At 41.7% G+C, this 24,145-nt stretch overlaps 1 protein-coding gene across 1 annotated transcript; it reads right to left on the bottom strand.

Annotated features, from left to right (window-relative positions):
- Window positions 1-7,585: 7,585 nt before the first annotated feature.
- On the bottom strand, window positions 7,586-9,469 carry LOC127347720 (myb transcription factor 42-like). Its single transcript, XM_051373883.1, has 3 exons — window positions 9,337-9,469; window positions 9,095-9,224; window positions 7,586-8,234 (listed from the first exon to the last, which is right to left on the bottom strand). The coding sequence occupies exons 1-3, from the start codon at window positions 9,467-9,469 to the stop codon at window positions 7,586-7,588; spliced, it is 912 nt and encodes a 303-aa protein (XP_051229843.1).
- Window positions 9,470-24,145: the final 14,676 nt, after the last annotated feature.

Below are 24,145 nucleotides of genomic sequence, written 5' to 3'. Positions count from 1 at the left end.
GTTTCTTTCTGAGGGAAAACTTGCTGCTGTGCGCATCATACCTTCCTCTTGGGGTTCCCAACGAACGTGTGAGTTACACGCCATCAAGCTCTTTTTCTGGCGCCGTTGCCGGGGAGATCAAGACACGCTGCAAGGGGAGTCTCCACTTCTCAATCTCTTTACTTTGTTTTTGTCTTGCTTAGTTTTATTTACTACTTTGTTTGCTGCACTAAATCAAAATACAAAAAAATTAGTTGCTAGTTTTACTTTAATTGCTATCTTGTTCGCTATATCAAAAACACAAAAAAATTAGTTACTTGCATTTACTTTACTTATTTCATCTTGTTTCCTCCTAAGTTTGTTCTTAAAGATATACCGGTAGGCCGAGGGTCTATCCTTGGGAAAGACAATATAGAAGATTTTTTCACTCATATTAGTACGGTCGAAGATTTTGAAGATAGACATTTGGTAGAACTTGCCCCCACTTATGAAATTGCTGTTGCTTCTTTAGTACACGCGTTAGAAGCTAGATTTGTTAATCTTAATCCTGTGATTCAACATATGTTTCTTACACTCAGTGATATGGAAGAAGGAGAAAAGAAAGATTTTGTATTAGAAAGCCTTCTTAAAGAATTTGGGGGAATAGCGAGAGAAGCTAGAAAAGTCTTCACTAAATATAATATGCTAGGCTCTTATACCAACTTTGCCAGTACCCTTGAGAGGATGGAAAAGGATAGACAAAAGTACACTAATGAAGTTAATTATGAGGGGGATATTAAAACATCAATACCTTGCAAGCTCTTGGGAATGTGTGAGGCACTAGAAAAGAATTTTGATTGGATTGTTCCTGAAGATTTGTTTGATGAGAGTAGCAAGCCCAAGACTAATGAAAAGGGAGCCTCTGAAACTCACATAGAAAATATAAGATGCATAGTTGAGAAAAATCCACACCCCGCTGTAGAAGTACCACCCTTCGATAATACTTGATACACACTTTTTGCGCCTAGCTGAAAGGCGTTAAAGAAAAGCGCTTGTGGGAGACAACCCATGTTTTTACCTACAGTACTTTGTTTTTATTTTGTGTCTTGGAAGTTGTTTACTACTGTAGCAACCTCTCCTTATCTTAGTTTAGTGTTTTGTTGTGCCAAGTAAAGTCGTTGATAGAAAAGTTCATACTAGATTTGGATTACTGCACAGAAACAGATTTCTTTGCTGTCACGAATCTGGGTCTACCTCCCTGTAGGTAGCTCAGAAAATTAAGCCAATTTACGTGCATGATCCTCAGATATGTACGCAACTTTCATTCAATTTGAGCATTTTCATTTGAGCAAGTCTGGTGCCTCGATAAAATTCGTCAATACGAACTGTTCTGTTTTTGACAGATTCTGCCTTTTATTTCGCATTGCCTCTTTTGCTATGTTGGATGAATTTCTTTGATCCATTAATGTCCAGTAGCTTTATGCAATGTCCAGAAGTGTTAAGAATGATTGTGTCACCTCTGAACATGTTAATTTTTATTGTCGCTAACCCTCTAATGAGTTGTTCTAAGTTTGATGTGGAGGAAGTTTTCAAGGATCAAGAGAGGAGTATGATGCAACATGATCAAGGAGAGTGAAAGCTCTAAGCTTGGGGATGCCCCGGTGGTTCACCCCTGCATATATCAAGAAGACTCAAGCGTCTAAGCTTGGGGATGCCCAAAGCATCCCCTTCTTCATCGACAACATTATCGTGTTCCTCCTGAAACTATATTTTTATTCCATCACATCTTATGTGCTTTGCTTGGAGCGTCGGTTTGTTTTTGTTTTTTGTTTTGTTTGAATAAAATGGATCCTAGCATTCACTTTATGGGAGAGAGACACGCTCCGCTGTAGCATATGGACAAGTATGTCCTTAGTTTCTACTCATAGTATTCATGGCGAAGTTTCTCCTTCGTTAAATTGTTATATGGTTGGAATTGGAAAATGATACATGTAGTAATTGCTATAAATGTCTTGGGTAATGTGATACTTGGCAATTGTTGTGCTCATGTTTAAGCTCTTGCATCATATACTTTGCACCCATTAATGAAGAAATACATAGAGCATGCTAAAATTTGGTTTGCATATTTGGTTTCTCTAAGGTCTAGATAATTTCTAGTATTGAGTTTGAACAACAAGGAAGACGGTGTAGAGTCTTATAATGCTTTCAATATGTCTTTTATGTGAGTTTTTCTGCACCGGTTCATCCTTGTGTTTGTTTCAAATAAGCCTTGCTAGCCTAAACCTTGTATCGAGAGGGAATACTTCTCATGCATCCAAAATACTTGAGCCAACCACTATGCCATTTGTGTCCACCATACCTACCTACTACATGGTATTTTCCGCCATTCCAAAGTAAATTGCTTGAGTGCTGCCTTTAAAATTCCATCATTCACCTTTGCAATATATAGCTCATGGGACAAATAGCTTAAAAACTATTGTGGTATTGAATATGTAATTATGCACTTTATCTCTTATTAAGTTGCTTGTTGTGCGATAACCATGTTTACTGGGGACGCCATCAACTACTCTTTGTTGAATTTCATGTGAGTTGCTATGCATGTTCGTCTTGTCTGAAGTAAGAGAGATCTACCACCTTATGGTTAAGCATGCATATTGTTAGAGAAGAACATTGGGCCGCTAACTAAAGCCATGATCCATGGTGGAAGTTTCAGTTTTGGACAAATATCCTCAATCTCATATGAGAAAATTATTAATTGTTGTTACATGCTTATGCATAAAAGAGGAGTCCATTATCTGTTGTCTATGTTGTCCCGGTATGGATGTCTAAGTTGAGAATAATCAATAGCGAGAAATCCAATGCGAGCTTTCTCCTTAGACCTTTGTACAAAGCGGCATAGAGGTACCCCTTTGTGACACTTGGTTAAAACATGTGCATTGCGATGATCCGGTAGTCCAAGCTAATTAGGACAAGGTGCGGGCACTATTAGTACACTATGCATGAGGCTTGCAACTTATAAGATATAATTTACATGATACATATGCTTTATTACTACCGTTGACAAAATTGTTTCATGTTTTCAAAATCAAAGCTTTAGCACAAATATAGCAATCGATGCTTTTCCTCTATGGAGGACCATTCTTTTACTTTCAATGTTGAGTCAGTTCACCTATTTCTCTCCACCTCAAGAAGCAAACACTTGTGTGAACTGTGCATTGATTCCTACATATTTGCTTATTGCACTTATTATATTACTCTATGTTGACAATATCCATGAGATATACATGTTACAAGTTGAAAGCAACCGCTGAAACTTAATCTTCCTTTGTGTTGCTTCAATGCTTTTACTTTGAATTATTGCTTTATGAGTTAACTCTTATGCAAGACTTATTGATGCTTGTCTTGAAGTGCTATTCATGAAAAGTCTTTGCTTTATGATTCACTTGTTTACTCATGTCATATACATTGTTTTGATCGCTGCATTCACTACATATGCTTTACAAATAGTATGATCAAGGTTATGATGGCATGTCACTCCAGAAATTATCTGTGTTATCGTTTTACCTGCTCGGGACGAGCAGAACTAAGCTTGGGGATGCTGATACGTCTCCGACGTATCGATAATTTCTTATGTTCCATGCCACATTATTGATGTTATCTACATATTTTATGCACACTTTATGTCATATTCGTGCATTTTCTGGAACTAACCTATTAACAAGATGCCGAAGTGCCGATTCTTTGTTTTTGCTGTTTTTGTTTCAGAAATCCTAGTAACGAAATATTCTCGGAATTGGATGAAATCAACGCCCAGGGTCCTATTTTGCCACGAAGCTTCCAGAAGTCCGAAGAGGAGACGAAGAGGGGCCACGAGGGGGCCACACCCTAGGGCGGCGCGGCCCCCCCTTGGCCGCGCGGCCCTGTGGTGTGGGGCCCTCGTGCCGCCTCCTGACCTGCCCTTCCGCCTACTTAAAGCCTCCGTCGCGAAACCCCCTGTACCGAGAGCCACGATACGGAAAACCTTCCAGAGACGCCGCCGCCGCCGATCCCATCTCGGGGATCCAGAGATCGCCTCCGGCACCCTGCCGGAGAGGGGAATCATCTCCTGGAGGACTCTACGCCGCCATGGTCGCCTCCGGAGTGATGTGTGAGTAGTCTACCCCTGGACTATGGGTCCATAGCAGTAGCTAGATGGTTGTCTTCTCCCCATTGTGCTTCATTGTCGGATCTTGTGAGCTGCCTAACATGATCAAGATCATCTATCTGTAATTCTATATGTTACGTTTGTTGGGATCCGATGAATAGAGAATACTTGTTATGTTGATTATCAAAGTTATGTCTATGTGTTGTTTATGATCTTGCATGCTCTCCGTTACTAGTAGATGCTCTGGCCAAGTAGATGCTTGTAACTCCAAGAGGGAGTATTTATGCTCGATAGTGGGTTCATGCTGCATTGACACAGGGACAAAGGTGAAAGTTCTAAGGTTGTGTTGTGCTGCTGCCACTAGGGATAAAACATTGATGCTATGTCTAAGGATGTAGTTGTTGATTACATTACGCACCATACTTAATGCAATTGTCTGTTGCTTTGCAACTTAATACTGGAGGGGGTTCGGATGATAACCTGAAGGTGGACTTTTTAGGCATAGATGCAGTTGGATGGCGGTCTATGTACTTTGTCATAATGCCCAATTAAATCTCACTATACTCATCATGATATGTATGTGCATGGTCATGCCCTCTTTATTTGTCAATTGCCCAACTGTAATTTGTTCACCCAACATGCTGTTTATCTTATGGGAGAGACACCTCTAGTGAACTGTGGACCCCGGTCCAATTCTCTATACTGAAATACAATCTACTGCAATACTTGTTCTACTGTTTTCTGCAAACAATCATCTTCCACACAATACGGTTAATCCTTTGTTACAGCAAGCCGGTGAGATTGACAACCTCACTGTTTCGTTGGGGCAAAGTACTTTGGTTGTGTTGTGCAGGTTCCACGTTGGCGCCGGAATCCCTGGTGTTGCGTCGCACTACATCCCGCCGCCATCTACCTTCAACGTGCTTCTTGGCTCCTCCTGGTTCGATAAACCTTGGTTTCTTTCTGAGGGAAAACTTGCTGCTGTGCGCATCATACCTTCCTCTTGGGGTTCCCAACGAACGTGTGAGTTACACGCCATCAGCGGTGGCGATGGAGAACTCCGGCGGAGCTTCGCTAAGCGTTGCGGGAGAGGTGGAGGAGAGGGGGCGGCTAGGGTTTGGGAGAGGGGGTGGTCGGCCACTTAGGGGTGCGGCCAGTTTGAGGGCTTGTGGTGGCCGGCCCCCTCCCCTATGCCCCTCATTATATAGGTGGAACCCCCAAGTGTTGGACTACAAGTCTTCGAATAAGACCCCAACCCAAAACCTTCCATGTAGTAGGGAAACCTACCCAAGGTGGGACTCCCACCCAAGTGGGATTCCCACCCTTCCATGAGGGGGGTTGGCCGGCCACCTATGTGGAGTCCACCTTGGACTCCCCCCTCTAGGGTTGGCCGGCCATGGGAGGTGGAGTCCCTTCGGGACTCCGCCTTCCATATTGATTTCTTCCGGACTTTTCTAGAACCTTCTAGAACCTGCCATAAAATCTTCCGGATCATTTTAAATCTTATAAAATGACTTCCTATATATGAATCTTATTCTCCGGACCATTCCGAAACTCCTCGTGATGTCCGGGATCCCAACCGGGACTTCGAACAATACTTCAAACTCCATTCCATATTCAAGTTCTAACATTACAACATCAAACCTTAAGTGTATCACCCTACGGTTCGCGAACTATGTGAACATGGGTGAGAACTCTCTCCGACCAATAACCAATAGCGGGATCTGGTGATCCATAATGGCTCCCACATATTCAACGATGACTTTAGTGATCGAATGAACCATTCACATACGATACCGATTCCCTTTGTCACGCGATATTTTACTTGTCCGAGGTTTGATCATCGGTATCACTCTATACCTTGTTCAACCTCGTCTCCTGACAAGTACTCTTTACTCGTACCGTGGTATGTGGTATCTTATGAACTTATTCATATGCTTGCAAGACATTAGACGACATTCCACCGAGAGGGCCTAGAGTATATCTATCCGTCATCGGGATGGACAAATCCCACTGTTGATCCATATGCCTCAACTCATACTTTCCGGATACTTAATCCCACCTTTATAACCACCCATTTACGCAGTGGCGTTTGATGTAATCAAAGTACCTTTCCGGTATAAGTGATTTACATGATCTCATGGTCATAAGGACTAGGTAACTATGTATTGAAAGCTTATAGCACATAACTTAATGACGTGATCTTATGCTACGCTTAATTGGGTGTGTCCATTACATCATTCATACAATGATATAACCTTGTTATTAATAACATCCAATGTTCATGATTATGAAACTAATCATCCATTAATCAACAAGCTAGTTAAGAGGTATACTAGGGACTCTTTGTTGTTTACATATCACACATGTATCAATGTTTCGGTTAATACAATTATAGCATGGTATATAAACATTTATCATAAACATAAAGATATATAATAACCACTTTTATTATTGCCTCTTGGGCATATCTCCAACAAATAGGTTGTTTCAATTTCTTGGCTCCTAAAGCACCCTTTAGTCTGTCACAAGAGAAAAGGTCAAATCGCCCTTTTTTTATGAAGCCTCTCCTGTTCAAGTGAAATTCACACGTCCTCATGTAACGGTTGGACACGCGACTACGAATCCGGCTACGTCAGCGACATGGCATGGCCAATTAACCCGGTTGTCATGCCAATTTTAGATATGCCTTCATCCATCGCATCGAAGTCGATGCCGAGCACAAGAGCCGCCATGGCTGTCATGTCGGCGATGGGATTCAATCGACGTCTGTCCCGATTGGGAGATTTGATCCCCCCCCTCCTCCGCCCACTCGGGTACACCGCAAGCAGAGCGGCCACCTATCCCGAATGGGGGATTCAATCGACGCCTATCCTATGTTTAAAAGAAACACTTCCAATTGTAGATATCAAATCCACACAATCAGCATATATTCGACCTCTTTTTAGAATAGATGCCACTGTATCCTTGACTTATTTGCTTTTTAGAGGATCATGTATTCCTGTGTCCTATCTTTATCTCTTTGGGCCATGGATATTCACAGGCCGGAGACAGAGAGAGTTAATTTTGTTAGCCCCACTGGATGGAGATTGGTGTCATGGTTTCCGCGTAAGCCCGGTTGGAAATTTGAAGCCAAATTTTAGGTCCACGAACAGCCAAGCACCATAAACGATTACATACAGAGATAAGTAACGGAATCCAAACAAAAAAACACACACAATCAAACGCTTCAGTTTCACTCTCCACTCCGCAGTTGTATTCTGACAAACGCTTCTATGATGAGGATCGCCATTTGGCTATTCCCCAACTAATCCTGCCCGTTTATTTGCCACAAAGACATCAAATAAGAGCACGAGCGCATGCGTTTTCAGCTCATCAACGATTGGGATGCACCCATAACAAAGTTCATGGTACTAGAATCAAACGAAATACCCTATATAAGCCTAAAAGCCATCGGTCCTAATGTAACCTCTGGTTAATTACTCAACAGCCCCACGTCGACGAGGAGCCACCGCCGTAGTAGTACGCTGGGTCGGCGAGAAGGTCGGCAATGAGCTGGTCCACACCCATCTCCTTGTCACTGTCCAGCATCGCGTCGATGAAGGCCGAACCCGCGCTGTCCTCCCCGCCTCCTCCGACATCAGCGGCGGTACCGTCTACAATGTCTCCGTACGCGCGTGCTCCGCCAACAGCCACCGCGGCCTCCTGGTACTGGCCAAGAACGGCCTGCGGCGTCGCTGCCTCGAGCGCCGCGGCGTCGTCGGCCAGGAAGTCGCTCCACTTGAGCTGATGGTGGTCCGGCGACGCCGCAACCCCTGGCGCGTCCGCGTCGAGGAGCGTGATGACCTGTTGCTGCTGGTGCAGGGCGTGGTGGTACGGGACATCGTCGTGGAACGCCGGCGCCTCCGCTGGGTTCATGGGGAAGTAGGAGGAAGTGGAGGAGGAGGCGCCGGCGGCGGTGGGCGGAGGGCGGATGGCGAGGGTGCCGATGCTCTGCATGAGTTCGGTGATGGGGCGGTGGGTGATGGGGTCGATGCCCCGCTGCCGCAGCTTCTTGCTAAGCTTGGTGTTCCAGTAGTTCTTCACGTCGTTGTCCGTCCGCCCCGGCAGCTGGTTCGCGATCAGAGACCACCTGCATGCGCCAAGAATACATACACGTACACTGCCGTGTTAGTGTTCAATGTGTCTTTCGCAAAATTTTCTTACAAAGACAAGCGCAGTTCAGATTTCAGAAGGCATGCAATTCAAATCTTCATTCGTTTTTCAACACTTTCACTAGATTCTGGTAGGAAATCATATTCAGAAGAACACTGAAAACATGGCACAAGTCACAGTAGTAAATTCTGTTCGATTGTTACGAACGACTGGAATAAAATTTTGACTGAAGTAGAACGCCAACTCTGGTATGCACGTGAGAAATCGGCTGATTCTCTAGAGGAAATTGAGGTTTCCACTCTCTTCACTCAGCTTTCGTGGATCGATATTTTTGCGGTTTCCACCACTTCTACCCCTAATTTGTTGCATATTCCACCAGCTATTCTCGGTAACGCATATTAGTTCTCTAAATTTATACCCAAATTTGTAACAAGCTGAAAATTCATAGAAAAAAATTATCCATCCAAAACAATACTGATATTTGTGGGTGCGGTATAGGCTGTAATTGATCATTCTTATATGAAACATCAATGTTTACTCGAGATAGCTTGTTTGTCAATTTTTTTGCAAAACGAATAACCCTGTTAGACTAGACCAAATCATAGGAAAATTATGATTCTTTGGGATGCTTTCTAGGTTGTACTGAACCTCAGAAATACTAGTGTAAGATACAAAACGTCTCAGGTTATGTATGATTGCAAGGTTACTACAGTACTCCTAATTAAGATCTGAACTTTAGTTGTGTAGTAGTATCATTGAGAGATCCAAAACAAGCTTGGACAACAGTCATGACAAGATGATTGAATGATGATGGAGGAAAGTAAATTGCAGAGGCACCTGCTTCCGAGCATGGCGTGGAGGGTGACGATGAGGTCCTCCTCCTCCTGCGTGAAGTTCTCATGCTTCAGGTTTGGCCTCAGGTAGTTGGTGTACCTCAGCCGGCAGCTCTTCCCGCACCGCTTCAACCCTGCATCCATGAAATGATGGAACATATCAGCCAAAAACCATGCACACTCGACACCATTTCGATGGCAAAGTCCGGCCAGCCGCATTCCAGCGCTGTAAAGCAAGATGACGACCTGCCCTCTGGGGAACGGAGGTCCAGTTGCCGGTGCCATGGTTGGAGGTGTACGCCAGCAGCTTGGCGTCCTCCTCTGGCGTCCACGGCCCCTTCTTCACGTTCGCCTTGTCGCAGCACGGTGGCCGCCCCATCCCCGGCACCTTCTTCCTAATGGTGACCGATCGAACTCGAGCTACAAGTACCAGCACCAACCTCTGGTGCCCCCTGATGAGATCACCGCAGGGTGGTGGTACCAGCATACATATAGTGGGGCTCCGGTGAGATGGGCACGGTAACAACATGTCGAGATGGTGGAGACGCACGCGACGGAAGCATGAGCTCCCCCCTCCTCATTTAACTAGCAATGGCATGGGTTAGTGACGATCCCAAGGAAACGGTTCTTTTATGTGTTTGATTAGAGAAGAGACTCGAGGTTCTTGTTTAGTCCTAGTTTATCGCCCGGGCAACTGCTTCCTTCCGGCAAATCAACAGCCCTGTGAGGGATTAGATGCGGGTTGGTGGGTTATTCTACTAATCCGACGTTGTGATGAGAGCGGCCGGGTTGATGCATGGTGTTCCATTCAAATAGTTTCACGAGTTCGACATGATGATTTTCACGACATCAGCGCCGCGGAATCGGTTTTAACCAGCTGGGAGCTGGCGAGGGGATCATATCCCAGGCGCCTCTGCTCATCATTTCTGTACTACCGTCTTGACAGTTGTGTTAACGCCACGGATGTGAACCTGACAGTTGTATTATTAGTAGTAGAAGAAAATGCATGCTAATTTCCAAGGACCGGAGCAGTCGAATACTACTTATTCGAAAAAAAAAGAATAGTATACTCCACAAACCTTCCTTGTTATAGTTTCACTCTCCGCAACTTTATTTCAACATACTCCATCTTAATACAAATTTTCCATCCTTTAGCATGAACATTAACAATATCCTGAATTACAAAATAAAAAAATTCTAACGCGAACAACTGATTAGACTAAACAGTTACCAGTTAAGCTTGAGCGAAGCTCTGGTTTTGTCATCACAGCCACCAGATTACCTTGTGCAACAATGTTACGAGCATAATACTATTTGATATTAATGTGCTTCATTCTCTCATGAAATATTTGATCTCTAGCTTACTATATGACACTTTAACTGTCACAAAACATATTAACTCAAGAATCATCTCTACAAAGCTTAGCAAAATATTTCAACCGAACAAATTCTTTTCATTTTTTAGCAATAACAATGTATCCAGTCTCAGTAGTAAATTTCACAACAACTGCTTGCAGTGTTGCCTTCCAACTCACATCCCCAGTGAGTCCCCTCACCAGTCTTGCTAAATTTCAAGCAAGCATTGGATGTGCTATAAAGGTAGCTGAAAATCCACAGACCAACTTTACAATTTTTTTTTAGGATTAGCCATGTATCGACTGACCAAACTCATAGCACATGATAAAGCAGGATCAGAACAAACCATGGCATACATCAAGGAACAAACATCACTAGAATATGGAACTCGTGACATGTACTATAAACCTTTATCAAAACTAGGACATTGCAATGCCGACAAGTTAAAGTGAGGAGCAATAGGAGTACCAACAAACTTAGCATCAAGCATATTAAAACGTTGAAGGACTTTCTTAATGTAACTTTGTTGACTAAAAAATAATAAACTACCATACCTACAATTTTCTTAGCAGCACCAACATCCTTCATATCAAACTCACTACTTAATTGTTCCTTTGAAGTAGTGATCTCTTTCTAGCTCTTGGCAGCAACTAACATATCATCAACATATAACATCAATTATATAGGTGATCCATTAACAAATTTGATATAAATTCACCTATCATATTGAGATCTCTTATAATCATGTGCAAGCACAAATAAATCAAACCTTTTATACCATTGTCTTTGAGACTATTTTATACCATAAATGGGCCTCTATAACTTGCAAACAAGATCCTTCTTATCGAGCACAACAAAAATAGAAGGGTCCATGTATATCCCATCCTCAAGTTCTCGATGCAGATAAGCAATCTTCACATCTAACTACTCAAGCTTAAGATCATTCATAGCCACGGTACCCAAAAAAATGCACTAATTGAACTATGTTTGACAACCGGAGAGAATACATCATCATAACCAATATGTGGAATCTAGATGAAACCTTTTGCTACTAACTTTGCCTTAAACCTTGGAGGGTTATTAGGAGACAAAGCTTTATTTCTCTTGAAAATCCACTTACAGCTAACATCCCTCTTTTGTTCAGGTAAGTGCACAACATCCCATGTGTCTTTTTTCTCAAGCAACTTTATCTCCTATTGTGTATCAGAAATCCACTTCCGGTCGTTATGGATGCAGCGGCTTCATTATATGTAGCAGGTTCAGAATTGTTCGCCACCTATTCAGCACAACTCAAAGCATAATGAACAACGTGGATCTTTGTTATGACTCGGTCTATTAACATCAACGAAATTATTTGTTTGCCGCAAAAGAGGTGTTGAATGTGGAACATCAATATTATCATTATTATTTTTAGCAACCTCATTTACTTTCTCCTCCATGTGCTCCACCTACACACTAATCTTCTATTGCTCATCATCAAAAACATCAGAAATATCAAAAGCATCAGAAACATATGTAGTTAAACATAAAATCCTAATTAGAAACTACATTATGGCTCATCAAAACCTTTTTAGTTTCAAGATTCCATAACTTTAATGCCTTAACTCCTGAACTATAATTAAGGAACACACACTTAACAATCCTAGGATCTAGCTTTCCATTATCAACAGGTGCACAAGCAGTGCACCCGAAAACTTCCAACTATGAATACTTAGCAGGTTAACATGACCATACCTTAATGGGAGTTTTCTTATCAAGTGGAATGCATAGTGACCTGTTTAGCAAGTAACATGTGGTGTAGGTTGCTTTGCCCCCAAAAAATTACCCATGCAAAAATTTGAAAGCATGCATCAAGCCTTGGAGATGATGGTTCTGTTTATACACAGAGCCACACCATTTTGTTGAGGAGTATATGTGATGGTATGGTGCCTGACAATGCCTTCATTGCTGCAGTAATCATTAAATTTAGTAGAACAAAATTCCATCCCATTGACAATAGAGAAATTTACTTTCTTTTTCAGTTTGCTTCTCTACCATTACTTCCTACTTTCTAAAAGTATCAAACACATTAGATTCATGTTTCATAAAGAAAGGCCATGCTTTTCTAGAGTAACCATCAATAATAGTAAGCTTATAATTTGCATCACCAATAGAAGTCTTGCGGGAAGGTCCCCGCCATTAGCATGCACATAATCTAAAATCCCTTTAACGGTATGAAATCAAAAATTCCTTTTAGTGATATGAAATCTAAAATCACTTTGGTGGTATGAACGGAAGCATTGAATTTTTCCCTCTTATGCTTACCAAAAATGCAGTGCTCATAGAATTCCAACTTACTGATGTTGCATCCATCCAACATGTCTTTCTTGCGCAATTCTTTCATTCATATGCCCAATACACATATGCACATATGAGTTTTACCATGTCATAAGGAATAACAACAACAAGAATGCCAAGCAAAGTGCTACCTCTGAAAACATATAATTTTACATAATTCATATCACATATCATGTGAATGAGAGAACATTTTGATACCTTTAGAACTCTACGCCCACCAGCGTACTTGTACCCATCAACATAAAGGGAGTGATGGAGATCAAATTTCTTGCCATGGTGGGTATGTGTTTCACCCTAGTCAATGTGCGTGTCATGTCATCATGTGTCCTGATCCGAACTAAATGAATGCCAACAATATGATAATGGATTTCACCGCCCCCCCACCCCCCCCACAAAATCTCCGATCTTTACAAACTCATATGAACCGAACCAAACTTTGTTATAGAAAGTATAAAAAGAACATTCTGTATAATGTATCCACTCATCATTACAAGAAACACATGCAATTAAAACAGTGAGGCATTCACCATCTGAATTATTACTGGAAATAACAACAACCTTAACACCACCATAAGATTTGTGTTTTGGTTAGTAGGTATCATTTAATTTCTCCTTGTTGTGCAGCTTCCAACAATCATCAGTGTGTTGTGATTAGTTTTCTACTTTTCTTACAATACTTGCAGAACTCTGTCGTTTCGCTCAAGCCTTGTTCGGCCCAATTTTAGGAGTGATAGTTTCTTTTCTCCTTGTTCGGCCCATGCCTCCCGAGGACGGGCCTTACTTCGCTCTATCATTGGCCTTCTTACTGAATTTGGATCACAACTATAACAACTATTACCCTGACATCATGTATTCTGCAAAGTCTATTTCCATGATGATGGTGTCCGCACTATGACTTGGATGACCGGTAATAAATAGTTTTCAGGCAATTTGAGGATTTTTTTTGGATGCTTTGGGCTTTGGTGGAGCAAGGGATAGAGGTATTTAGATGTATTCGGAGAAGGCCAAGTATTCTAGCAACATTGCATTCTACTATCCTCCAAACCCCAAGTATAAGCCACCAAGTATCTCAGGCATGTACTATTTTTACCACAGTTATGCAAAGAATTTATGTGGGAATCTTGTGAGCAAGGCAGGAGACTTGGTCAATTACCGCATGCATCTTCTCAAGCTCATATACTATTTCCATGTTCAACGCCAATTAAAGATTAATTGTTGTGACTATATTTATGGTGAGATCAGAGGACCATGGAGAGTCGCATGACTCCCAACTATTGTACCTTCGTGAAAAGGTTTATCAACAAGATGCATCGTACCTCCGGAGTTCACCTGTGGAGAGTCTCTCAATAATTTCTTGCTTGCAAACTTCATGGTACCATTGCAGATGTTCCTGAGATGTATGTCTCCACATGAGCATGGCACCAGGCTAGCCATGATCCACTTTGTTCTTATAGCTCTCTTCGTGGAGGTTCCAAGATTTCAAGTGGAGCGGCTAGATTTTTTCAACCGTCTTTAAGAAGTGTGTCGCTCCTCCTACAATGTGAACCACAAGGCTCTAGAGTTGAGCCAAGAGACTATTAGGAGACAAAATGAGTTCTTTGGCTCCAAGAATTCCCCCAACTCAAGAAGATGGTCCCGAGATGGATACATTTCAATACAACCACTATGTGATGCATCCTATGAATGATTTTTTCGCCTCTGGACGGCTACCCAATGCCTCCAATGCCGCCAGTTGATCATGTCTCTTCAAGCGCTTCCCAAGGTGTAGGAACTGCAGATGAGAGAAAGGAGGAAGAGGAGGAATACGTTTTGGAGGATGATCATCCTTGCCGTTTCTTCTAGCGGGGTCATGCTAGCATCTCCTATTCTTTATTCCTTTTTGGTGTTGTGATGCCAAATGGGGAGAAGGGAGTAGATTTATATTGGTAGTATGAGTTCTTTGCCAAGGTTCTAGGGTTTACCGTTTGCACATTCCTTGCTTTTCATTTGGTTCTTAGAGGCAAAAGAGGCCAAATTATCTTGCGCTAATTTTTGTGCTAAAAACCTTACATGACTTATAATTGGGACGGATGGAGTATTCATTTGTTAATAATACTTCTAATAAAATTTGGGAAGCGTTTATCATTTATCTAAAACATTTGTGCTGGGGTTCTTGGAAGGAAGGGGTTTTACCAAAATTGATTGTAAACACAATTTGTTCTGCTTGATAATATAGTTGTATTAAATATTATGAAGTTGGCAAAACAATCAACCAAACCCATATAAAAGCTAGATCTAATAAGATCGACGCAAGTCGAGACTTTTTGCTGGTGCAATATTTAACTTTATTTTTATCTATTTGATAAAAAAACATGTGATGGTCTGACTATTAAACAAAAGTGTGACAGAACACTGCTTATATGAAGTTTTTAGAAAACACTTGAAAGTACACGGATGCCGCCTAGAGGGGGGTGAATATGTGGTTTAAAACTTTTACGAATATGGCTTAACAAGTGCGTAATAATTAGGGTTCACCTATGTGCACCAACAACTTATGCTAAGCAAGACAAGCAACTATATGATAGCAAGATATATAACTTCAAGCACAAAGGTTATCATAAAGTAAAGTGCATAAGTAAATAGCTCAGGTATAGAATAATTGAGGTGACGCGGAGATGACAATGTATCCTGAAGTTCACAATCTTGTGAGTGCTAGTCTCTGTTAGAGCGGTATGGAGGACAAAGCACTCCAAACGCTATGAAGTTCTCACCATATTCTCTTCGAGCCTTCCCACCACATGGGAAGACCTCGATCCACTATGGAACCTTAAGGGTGGTCACCGTACCTGCACAAAGCTTTGGGAAATCTCCACAACTTAATTGGAGGCTCCCAATATACCGCCACAGAGGTCTTATACTTGAAGAATCTCCACAACTTAATTGCAGTCCCCAAGAACACCACAAAGACCACTAAGCCGTCTAGGGACCAAATACCCAAGAGGAACAAGCTCCGGGAACAAGCTCCCGAAGGTACTATCTCACGAACTTGCACCTCCACGTATCATCGCGGAGAAGTCAAACCGATGCACCAAATACAATGGTAAGAAAACCACAAAGATGCTCAGATCCTTCTCTCTCAAATTCCAACAAAGCTAAAAAAGATATTGGGGGAATAGGAGAGGAAGAACAAATAGGAGAACACAAAATTCTCCAAGATCTAGATCCCAAAGATTTACTCACAAGGAGATGATTTGGTTTGGTCAAAATGTTGATCTACATCTCCTCAAACTTTCTCTCAAATAGATGCAAGAATCATTGGATGGGGAGAAAGATCTCAAGCTCAAAGATCAACAACAATGGTGGAGGATCTTGAGAGAGAGAGAGAGGGGGAGAAGAAGCATAGCAAAAAGAGAGAGGAAGATGCATTAAAAAGGAGCCCTGTTTTTCTGCCCGTTGGGGTTTGCGGCATGGGCCGGTAGTACTGTCATAGGTGGGCCGGTAGTGCCGATACCAGCGCACAATCACACGTGGGCCAGTGAGCTCGGTCAACGCGACAGGGCAGTGATAGCTCCAATTTTGATGTTTTTTACTACGGATTCTTCACTATCTACCACTTGGTTTCATTGGATTTTGTGTTTCTACTAATGTTAATATCGCAATCCAGGCAAAACCTTTTTTTGAGTTATGTATTTCAGGAAACCATCATTTATGGAGGATCCTAGGACATTTAATTATGAGCTGATTGCAACGAAATAAGAAGATTTCCTTTTGAGGCCAATTCCATCCGGGCACAGCAGAGACTCTAGCGGGCACCTGTACAGGCGAGGCCGATCGTACCGCCCGCTCGCACTGCACGCCGTTTCCTTCCCATATTAAGGCAAGAATCTTTCGTGAAGGACACAACAGAAGAAACGCAACGCAGCAGCCACCATTCGCCCCAGAATAGAGGAGATCATATCTGAAGAGGGAGACGACCATCATTGACTCCAGCACCCCCTCAAGATCATCACCTCATTGATGTCTACGGGTGCTTCTATTCTTGTAGACAGTGTTGGGCCTCCAAGAGCAGAGGTTTGTAGAACAGCAGCAAGTTTCCCTTAAGTGGATCACCCAAGGTTTATCGAACTCAGGGAGGAAGAGGTCAAAGATATCCCTCTCAAGCAACCCTGCAATCACGATACAAGAAGTCTCTTGTGTCCCCAACACACCTAATACACTTGTCAGATGTATAGGTGCACTAGTTCGGCGAAGAGATAGTGAAATACAAGTGGTATGAATGAATATGAGCAGTAGTAACGGCGCGAAAAAGTGCTTGTCTGGCGTGCGATTGATGGTAGTAATATTGCAGAAGTAAAGATGCGGTAAAAGCATTAAACAAGCGATGATTGCAGTATTTGGAAACAAGGCCTAGGGATCATACTTTCACTAGTGGACACTCTCAACATTGATCACATAAATAAATAAGTTCTCTTCCTTTGTGCTACATATACTCTTGTTTGATAATGAACACCATTCGTTGTGTAGGGCTACAAGAGCACCTCAATGCCGGAGTTAACAAGCTCCACAACATTCGGCATTCATATTTAAGTAACCTTTAGAGCATAATAGATCTTTGCAATTTAAACCGAGTACTAACATAGCATACACACTGTCACCTTTACACTATGAAGGGGGAATAAATCACATCAATACTATCATAGTAATAATTAACTCCATAACCTACAAGAGATTATGATCATAACCTACGCCAAGTACTACACGGTGCACACACTGTCACCATTACACCGTGAAGGAGGAATAGACTACTTTAATAACATCACAAGAGTAGCACATAGACTAATAGTGATACAAAGCTCATATGAATCTCAATCATGTAAGGCAGCTCATGAGATCATTGTATTGAAGTACATAGGAGAGAGATTAACCACATAGCTACCGGTACAGCCCTTAGCCTCGGGAGAGTCATCATGGAGGCAGCGATGGCGGTGAAGATGGCGGTGGAGATGCGTTCCGGGGGCACTTCCCCGTCCCGGCAGGGTGCCAGAACAGAGACTTCTGTCCCCCGAATTGGAGTTGCGCGATGGCGGCGGCTCTGGAAGGTTTTCTGGTGTTTCGTCAATCCGTGTCGAAGATTTAGGTCAGGAGGCATCTTATAGGCGAAGAGGCGGAGTCGGAGGGGCCACGGGGCCGCCACACAATAGGGGGGCACGGGCCCTAGCCTGGCCGCGCCAGCCCCATGTGTGGGTCCCCTGTGGCTCTCCTCTGGTGGCTCTCGGGTGTTCTGGAAGCTTCGTGGAATTCTAAGATGCTGGGCGTTGATTTCGTCCAATTCCGAGAATATTTCCTAACTAGGATTTCTGAAACCAAAAATAGCAGAAAACAGGAACTGGCACTTCGGCATCTCGTTAATAGGTTAGTTCCGGAAAATGCATAATAATGACATAAAGTGTGAACAAAACATGTAGGTATTGTCATAAAACTAGCATGGAACATAAGAAATTATAGATACGTTTGAGACGTATCAAGCATCCCCAAGCTTAGTTCCTACTCGCCCTCGAGTAGGTAAACGATAACAAAGATAATTTCTTAAGTGACATGCTACCAACATGATCTTGATCAATACTATTGTAAAGCATATGAGATGAATGCAGCGATTCAAAGCAATGATGGAGACAATGAGTAAACAAATGAATCATATAGCAAAGACTTTTCATGAATAGTTGTCAACATAAAGCAATATAACAAGTGCAATAGGTAAACATGTAAGAATCAATGCACACAGTTGACACAAGTGTTTGCTTCTAAGATAGAAAGAAGTAGGTAAACTGACTCAACATAAAGTAAAAGAAAGGCCCTTCGCAGAGGGAAGCAGGGATTAAATCATGTGCTAGAGATTTTTAAGTTTTGAAATCATATAGAGAGCATAAAAGTAAAGTTTTGAGAGGTGTTTGTTGTTGTCAACGAATGGTAGCGGGTGATGTCTACGCCCCCTCCTTTTCCTGTAGACAGTGTTGGGCCTCCAAGAGCAGAGGTTTGTAGAACAGCAGCAAGTTTCCCTTAAGTGGATCACCCAAGGTTTATCGAACTCAGGGAGGAAGAGGTCAAAGATATCCCTCTCATTTAACCCTGCAACCACAAAGCAAGAAGTCTCTTGTGTCCCCAACACACCAAATAGGTGTACTAGTTCGGCGAAGAGATAGTGAAATACAGGTGGTATAAATAAGTATGAGTAGTGGCAACGGCACCAGAAAAGTGCTTTGCCCAGGACAGTAAACAAGCAGTAGTAACGCAGCAGTAGTAACGCAGCAGTAGTAAACAAGTAGCGATAGCAGTATTTAGGAACAAGGCCTAGGGATTAGACTTTCACTAGTGGACACTCTCAACTTTGATCACATAACAGAATAGATAAATGCATACTCTACACTCTTGTTGGATGATGAACACATTGCGTAGGATTACACGAATCCTCAATGCCGGAGTTAACAAGCTCCACAATTCAATGTTCATATTTAAATAACCTTAGAGTGCATGAAAGATCAATTCGACTAAACCAAGTACTAACATAGTATGCACACTGTCACCTTCACACTATGTAGGAGGAATAGATCATATCAATACTATCATAGCAATAGTTAACTTCATAATCTACAAGAGATCATAATCATAGCATAAACCAAGTACTAACACGGATGCACATTACACCGTGTAGGAGGAATAAAACTACTTTAATAACATTGCTAGGGTAGTACATAGATAAATTGTGATACAAACACATTGCAATCATAAAGAGATATAAATAAGCACTTCACTACGCCATTCATAACAGTGAATAAGTATTCTGTGAAATATAGCCTAAGAGACCCACACGGTGCACACACTGTCACCTTTACACACGTGGGACAAGGAGTCTCCGGAGATCACATAAGTAAAATTCACTTGACTAGCATAATGACATCTAGATTACAAGCATCATCATATGAATCTCAATCATGTAAGGCAGCTCATGAGATTATTGTATTGAAGTACATAGGAGAGAGATGAACCACATAGCTACCGGTACAGCCCCGAGCCTCGATGGAGAACTACTCCCTCCTCATGGGAGCAGCAGCGGTGATGAAGATGGCGGTGGAGATGGCAGCGGTGTCGATGGAGAAGCCTTCCGGGGGCACTTCCCCGTTCCGGCGGCGTGCCGGAACAGAGACTCCTGTCCCCCAGATCTTGGCTTCGCGATGGCGGCGGCTCTGGAAGGTTTCTCGTACCGTGGTTTTTCCGTATCGAGGTTTTAGGTCGAGGGCCCTTAAATAGGCGAAGAGGCGGCGTCAGAAGGTCGAAGGGGCGCCGACACTATAGGGCGGCGCGGCCAGGGCCTGGGCCGCGCCGGCCTATGGTCTGGGGGCCCAGTGCCCCCCCTCTGGTCCTTCTCGTGTGTTCTGGATGCTTCCGGGCAAAATAGGAACCTGGGCGTTGATTTCGTCTGATTCCGAGAATATTTCGTTACTAGGATTTCTGAAACCAAAAACAGCAGAAAACAGCAACTAGCACTTCGGCATCTTGTTAATAGGTTAGTTCCAGAAAATGCACGAATATGACATAAAGTGTGCATAAAACATGTAGATAACATCAATAATGTGGCATGGAACACAAGAAATTATCGATACGTCGGAGACGTATCAGCATCCCCAAGCTTAGTTCTGCTCGTCCGAAAGGTGTAAAACGATAACAAAGATAATTTCTGGAGTGACATGCCATCATAACCTTGATCATACTATTTGTAAAGCATATGTAGTGAATGCAGCGATCAAAACAATGTATATGACATGAGTAAACAAGTGAATCATATAGCAAAGACTTTTCATGAATAGTACTTCAAGACAAGCATCAATAAGTCTTGCATAGGAGTTAACTCATAAAGCAATAATTCAAAGTAAAAGCATTGAAGCAACACAAAGGAAGATTAAGTTTCAGCGGTTGCTTTCAACTTGTAACATGTATATCTCATGGATATTGTCAACATAGAGTAATATAATAAGTGTAATATGCAAGTATGTAGGAATCAATGCACAGTTCACACAAGTGTTTGCTTCTTGAGGTGGAGAGAAATAGGTGAACTGACTCAACATAAAAGTAAAAGAATGGTCCTCCATAGAGGAAAAGCATCGATTGCTATATTTGTGCTAGAGCTTTGATTTTGAAAACATGAAACAATTTTGTCAACGGTAGTAATAAAGCATATGTATCATGTAAATTATATCTTACAAGTTGCAAGCCTCATGCATAGAATACTAATAGTGCCCGCACCTTGTCCTAATTAGCTTGGACTACCGGATCATCGCAATGCACATGTTTTAACCAAGTGTCACAAAGGGGTACCTCTATGCCGCCTGTACAAAGGTCTAAGGAGAAAGCTCGCATTGGATTTCTCGCTATTGATTATTCTCAACTTAGACATCCATACCGGGACAACATAGACAACAGATAATGGACTCCTCTTTTATGCATAAGCATGTAGCAACAATTATTATTCTCATGTGAGATTGAGGATATTGTCCAAAACTGAAACTTCCACCATGGATCATGGCTTTAGTTAGCGGCCCAATGTTCTTCTCTAACAATATGCATGCTTAACCATAAGGTGGTAGATCTCCCTTACTTCAGACAAGACGAACATGCATAGCAACTCACATGAAATTCAACAAAGAATAGTTGATGGCGTCCCCAGTGAACATGGTTATCGCACAACAAGCAACTTAATAAGAGATAAAGTGCATAAGTACATATTCAATACCACAATAGTTTTTAAGCTATTTGTCCCATGAGCTATATATTGTAAAGGTGAATGATGGAATTTTAAAGGTAGCACTCAAGCAATTTACTTTGGAATGGCGGAGAAATACCATGTAGTAGGTAGGTATGGTGGACACAAATGGCATAGTGGTTGGCTCAAGGATTTTGGATGCATGAGAAGTGTTCCCTCTCGATACAAGGTTTAGGCTAGCAAGGTTATTTTGAAACAAACACAAGGATGAACGGTGCAGCAAAACTCACATAAAAGACATATTGAAAACATTATAAGACTCTACACCGTCTTCCTTGTTGTTCAAACTCAATACTAGAAATTATCTAGACCTTAGAGAGACCAAATTTGCAAACCAAATTTTAGCATGCTTTATGTATTTCTTCATTAATGGGTGCAAAGTATATGATGCAAGAGCTTAAACATGAGCACAAAAATTGCCAAGTATCACATTATCCAAGACATTATAGCAATTACTACATGTATCATTTTCCAATTCCAACCATATAACAATTTAACGAAGAAGAAACTTCGCCATGAATACTATGAGTAGAGCCTAAGGACATACTTGTCCATATGCTACAGCGGAGCGTGTCTCTCTCCCACACAAGAATGATGTAATCCAATTTTATTCAAACACAAACAAAAATAAAAGCATACAGACGCTCCAAGTAAAGCACATAAGATGTGACGGAATAAAAATATAGTTTCAGGGGAGGAACCTGATAATGTTGTCGATGAAGAAGGGGATGCCTTGGGCATCCCCAAGCTTAGACGCTTGAGTCTTCTTGATATATGCAGGGGTGAACCACCGGGGCATCCCCAAGCTTAGAGCTTTCACTCTTCTTGATCATAGTATATCATCCTCCTCTCTTGACCCTTGAAAACTTCCTTCACACCAAACTTCTCATAAACTTCATTAGAGGGGTTAGTACATAATCAAAAACTCACATGTTCAGAGGTGACACAATCATTCTTAACACTTCTGGACATTGCTCAAAGCTACTGGAAGGTAATGGAACAAAGAAATCCACCCAACACAGCGAAAGAAGCAATGCGAAATAAAAGGCAGAATCTGTCAAAACAGAACAGTCCGTAAAGACGAATTTTTAATAAATACTTCCGTTGCTCAGATCAGAAAACTCAAAACTAATGAAAGTTGCGTACATATCTGAGGAACACGCACGTAAATTGGCATATTTTTCTGATTTTTCTACAGAGAAAATAGCCCAGATTCGTGACAGATAGAAATCTGTTTCTGCGCAGAAATCCAAATCTAGTATCAACCTTCGATTAGAGGCTTCACTTGGCATAACAAAACACAAAACTAAGATAAGGATAGGTTGCTACAGTAGTAAACAACTTCCATGACACAAAAATAAAACAAAGTACTGTAGCAAAATAACACATGGGTTATCTCTCAAGAAGTTCTTTTCTTTATAGCCATTAAGATGGGCTCAGCAGTTTTAATGATGCACTCGCAAGAAATAGTATTTGAAGTAAAAGAGAGCATCAAGAGGCAAATTCAAAACACATTTAAGTCTAACATGATTCCTATGCATAGGAATCTTGTAAATAAACAAGTTCATGAAGAGCAAAGTAACAAGCATAGGAAGATAAAACACGTGTAGTTTCAAAAATTTCAGCACATAGAGAGGTGTTTTAGTAACATGAAAATTTCTACAACCATATTTTCCTCTCTCATAATAACTTTCAGTAGAATCATGAGCAAACTTAACAATATAACTATCACATAAAGCATTCTTATCATGAGTCTCATCCACATAAGCATAGTTATTCTTATTAATTGTAATAGGAGCAAATTCAACAAAGTAGCTATCATTATTATTCTCATCAAGTGTTGGAGGCATAGTATAATCACAACAAATATTACTCTCCATAGTAGGTGGCACCAAAAGACCACTATCATTATAATCATCATATATGGGAGGCAAAGTATCATCAAAGAAAATTTTCTCCTCAATGCTTGGGGGACTAAAAAGATCATGAAAACCAGCTTCCCCAAGCTTAGAACTTTCTATATCATTATCAACAATGGTGTTCAAAGCGTTCATACTAATATTACTACCAGCATGCAAATAAGATTCCATAGGTTTTTTAATTTTCGCATCAAACAATCCATGTTTTAAATCAGGAAATAGAATAATAAGCTCATTCTTGTCCATTATGCCAAACTAGTGTAAACAAGAAATAAAAAGATGCAATTGCAGGATCTAAAGGAAATAGCTTCGAGTACTTACGGCGCCGGAAAATAGCTTAGTAGCCGAGATCCGGAGTGTGAGTACCTTTTACCTTTCCTCCCCGGTAACGGCGCCAGAAAATAGCTTGATGTCTACGCCCCCTCCTTTTCCTGTAGACAGTGTTGAGCCTCCAAGAGCAGAGGTTTGTAGAACAGCAGCAAGTTTCCCTTAAGTGGATCACCCAAGGTTTATCGAACTCAGGGAGGAAGAGGTCAAAGATATCCCTCTCATGTAACCCTACAACCACAAAGCAAGAAGTCTCTTGTGTCCCCAACACACCAAATAGGTGTACTAGTTCGGTGAAGAGATAGTGAAATACAGGTGGTAT

Source organism: Lolium perenne, chromosome 4, assembly GCF_019359855.2.
Source record: "Lolium perenne isolate Kyuss_39 chromosome 4, Kyuss_2.0, whole genome shotgun sequence".
Taxonomy (NCBI): Eukaryota; Viridiplantae; Streptophyta; class Magnoliopsida; order Poales; family Poaceae; genus Lolium; species Lolium perenne.
Note: the sequence above shows the minus strand (reverse complement) of the source record. Positions and strands in the feature narration are given on the sequence as shown.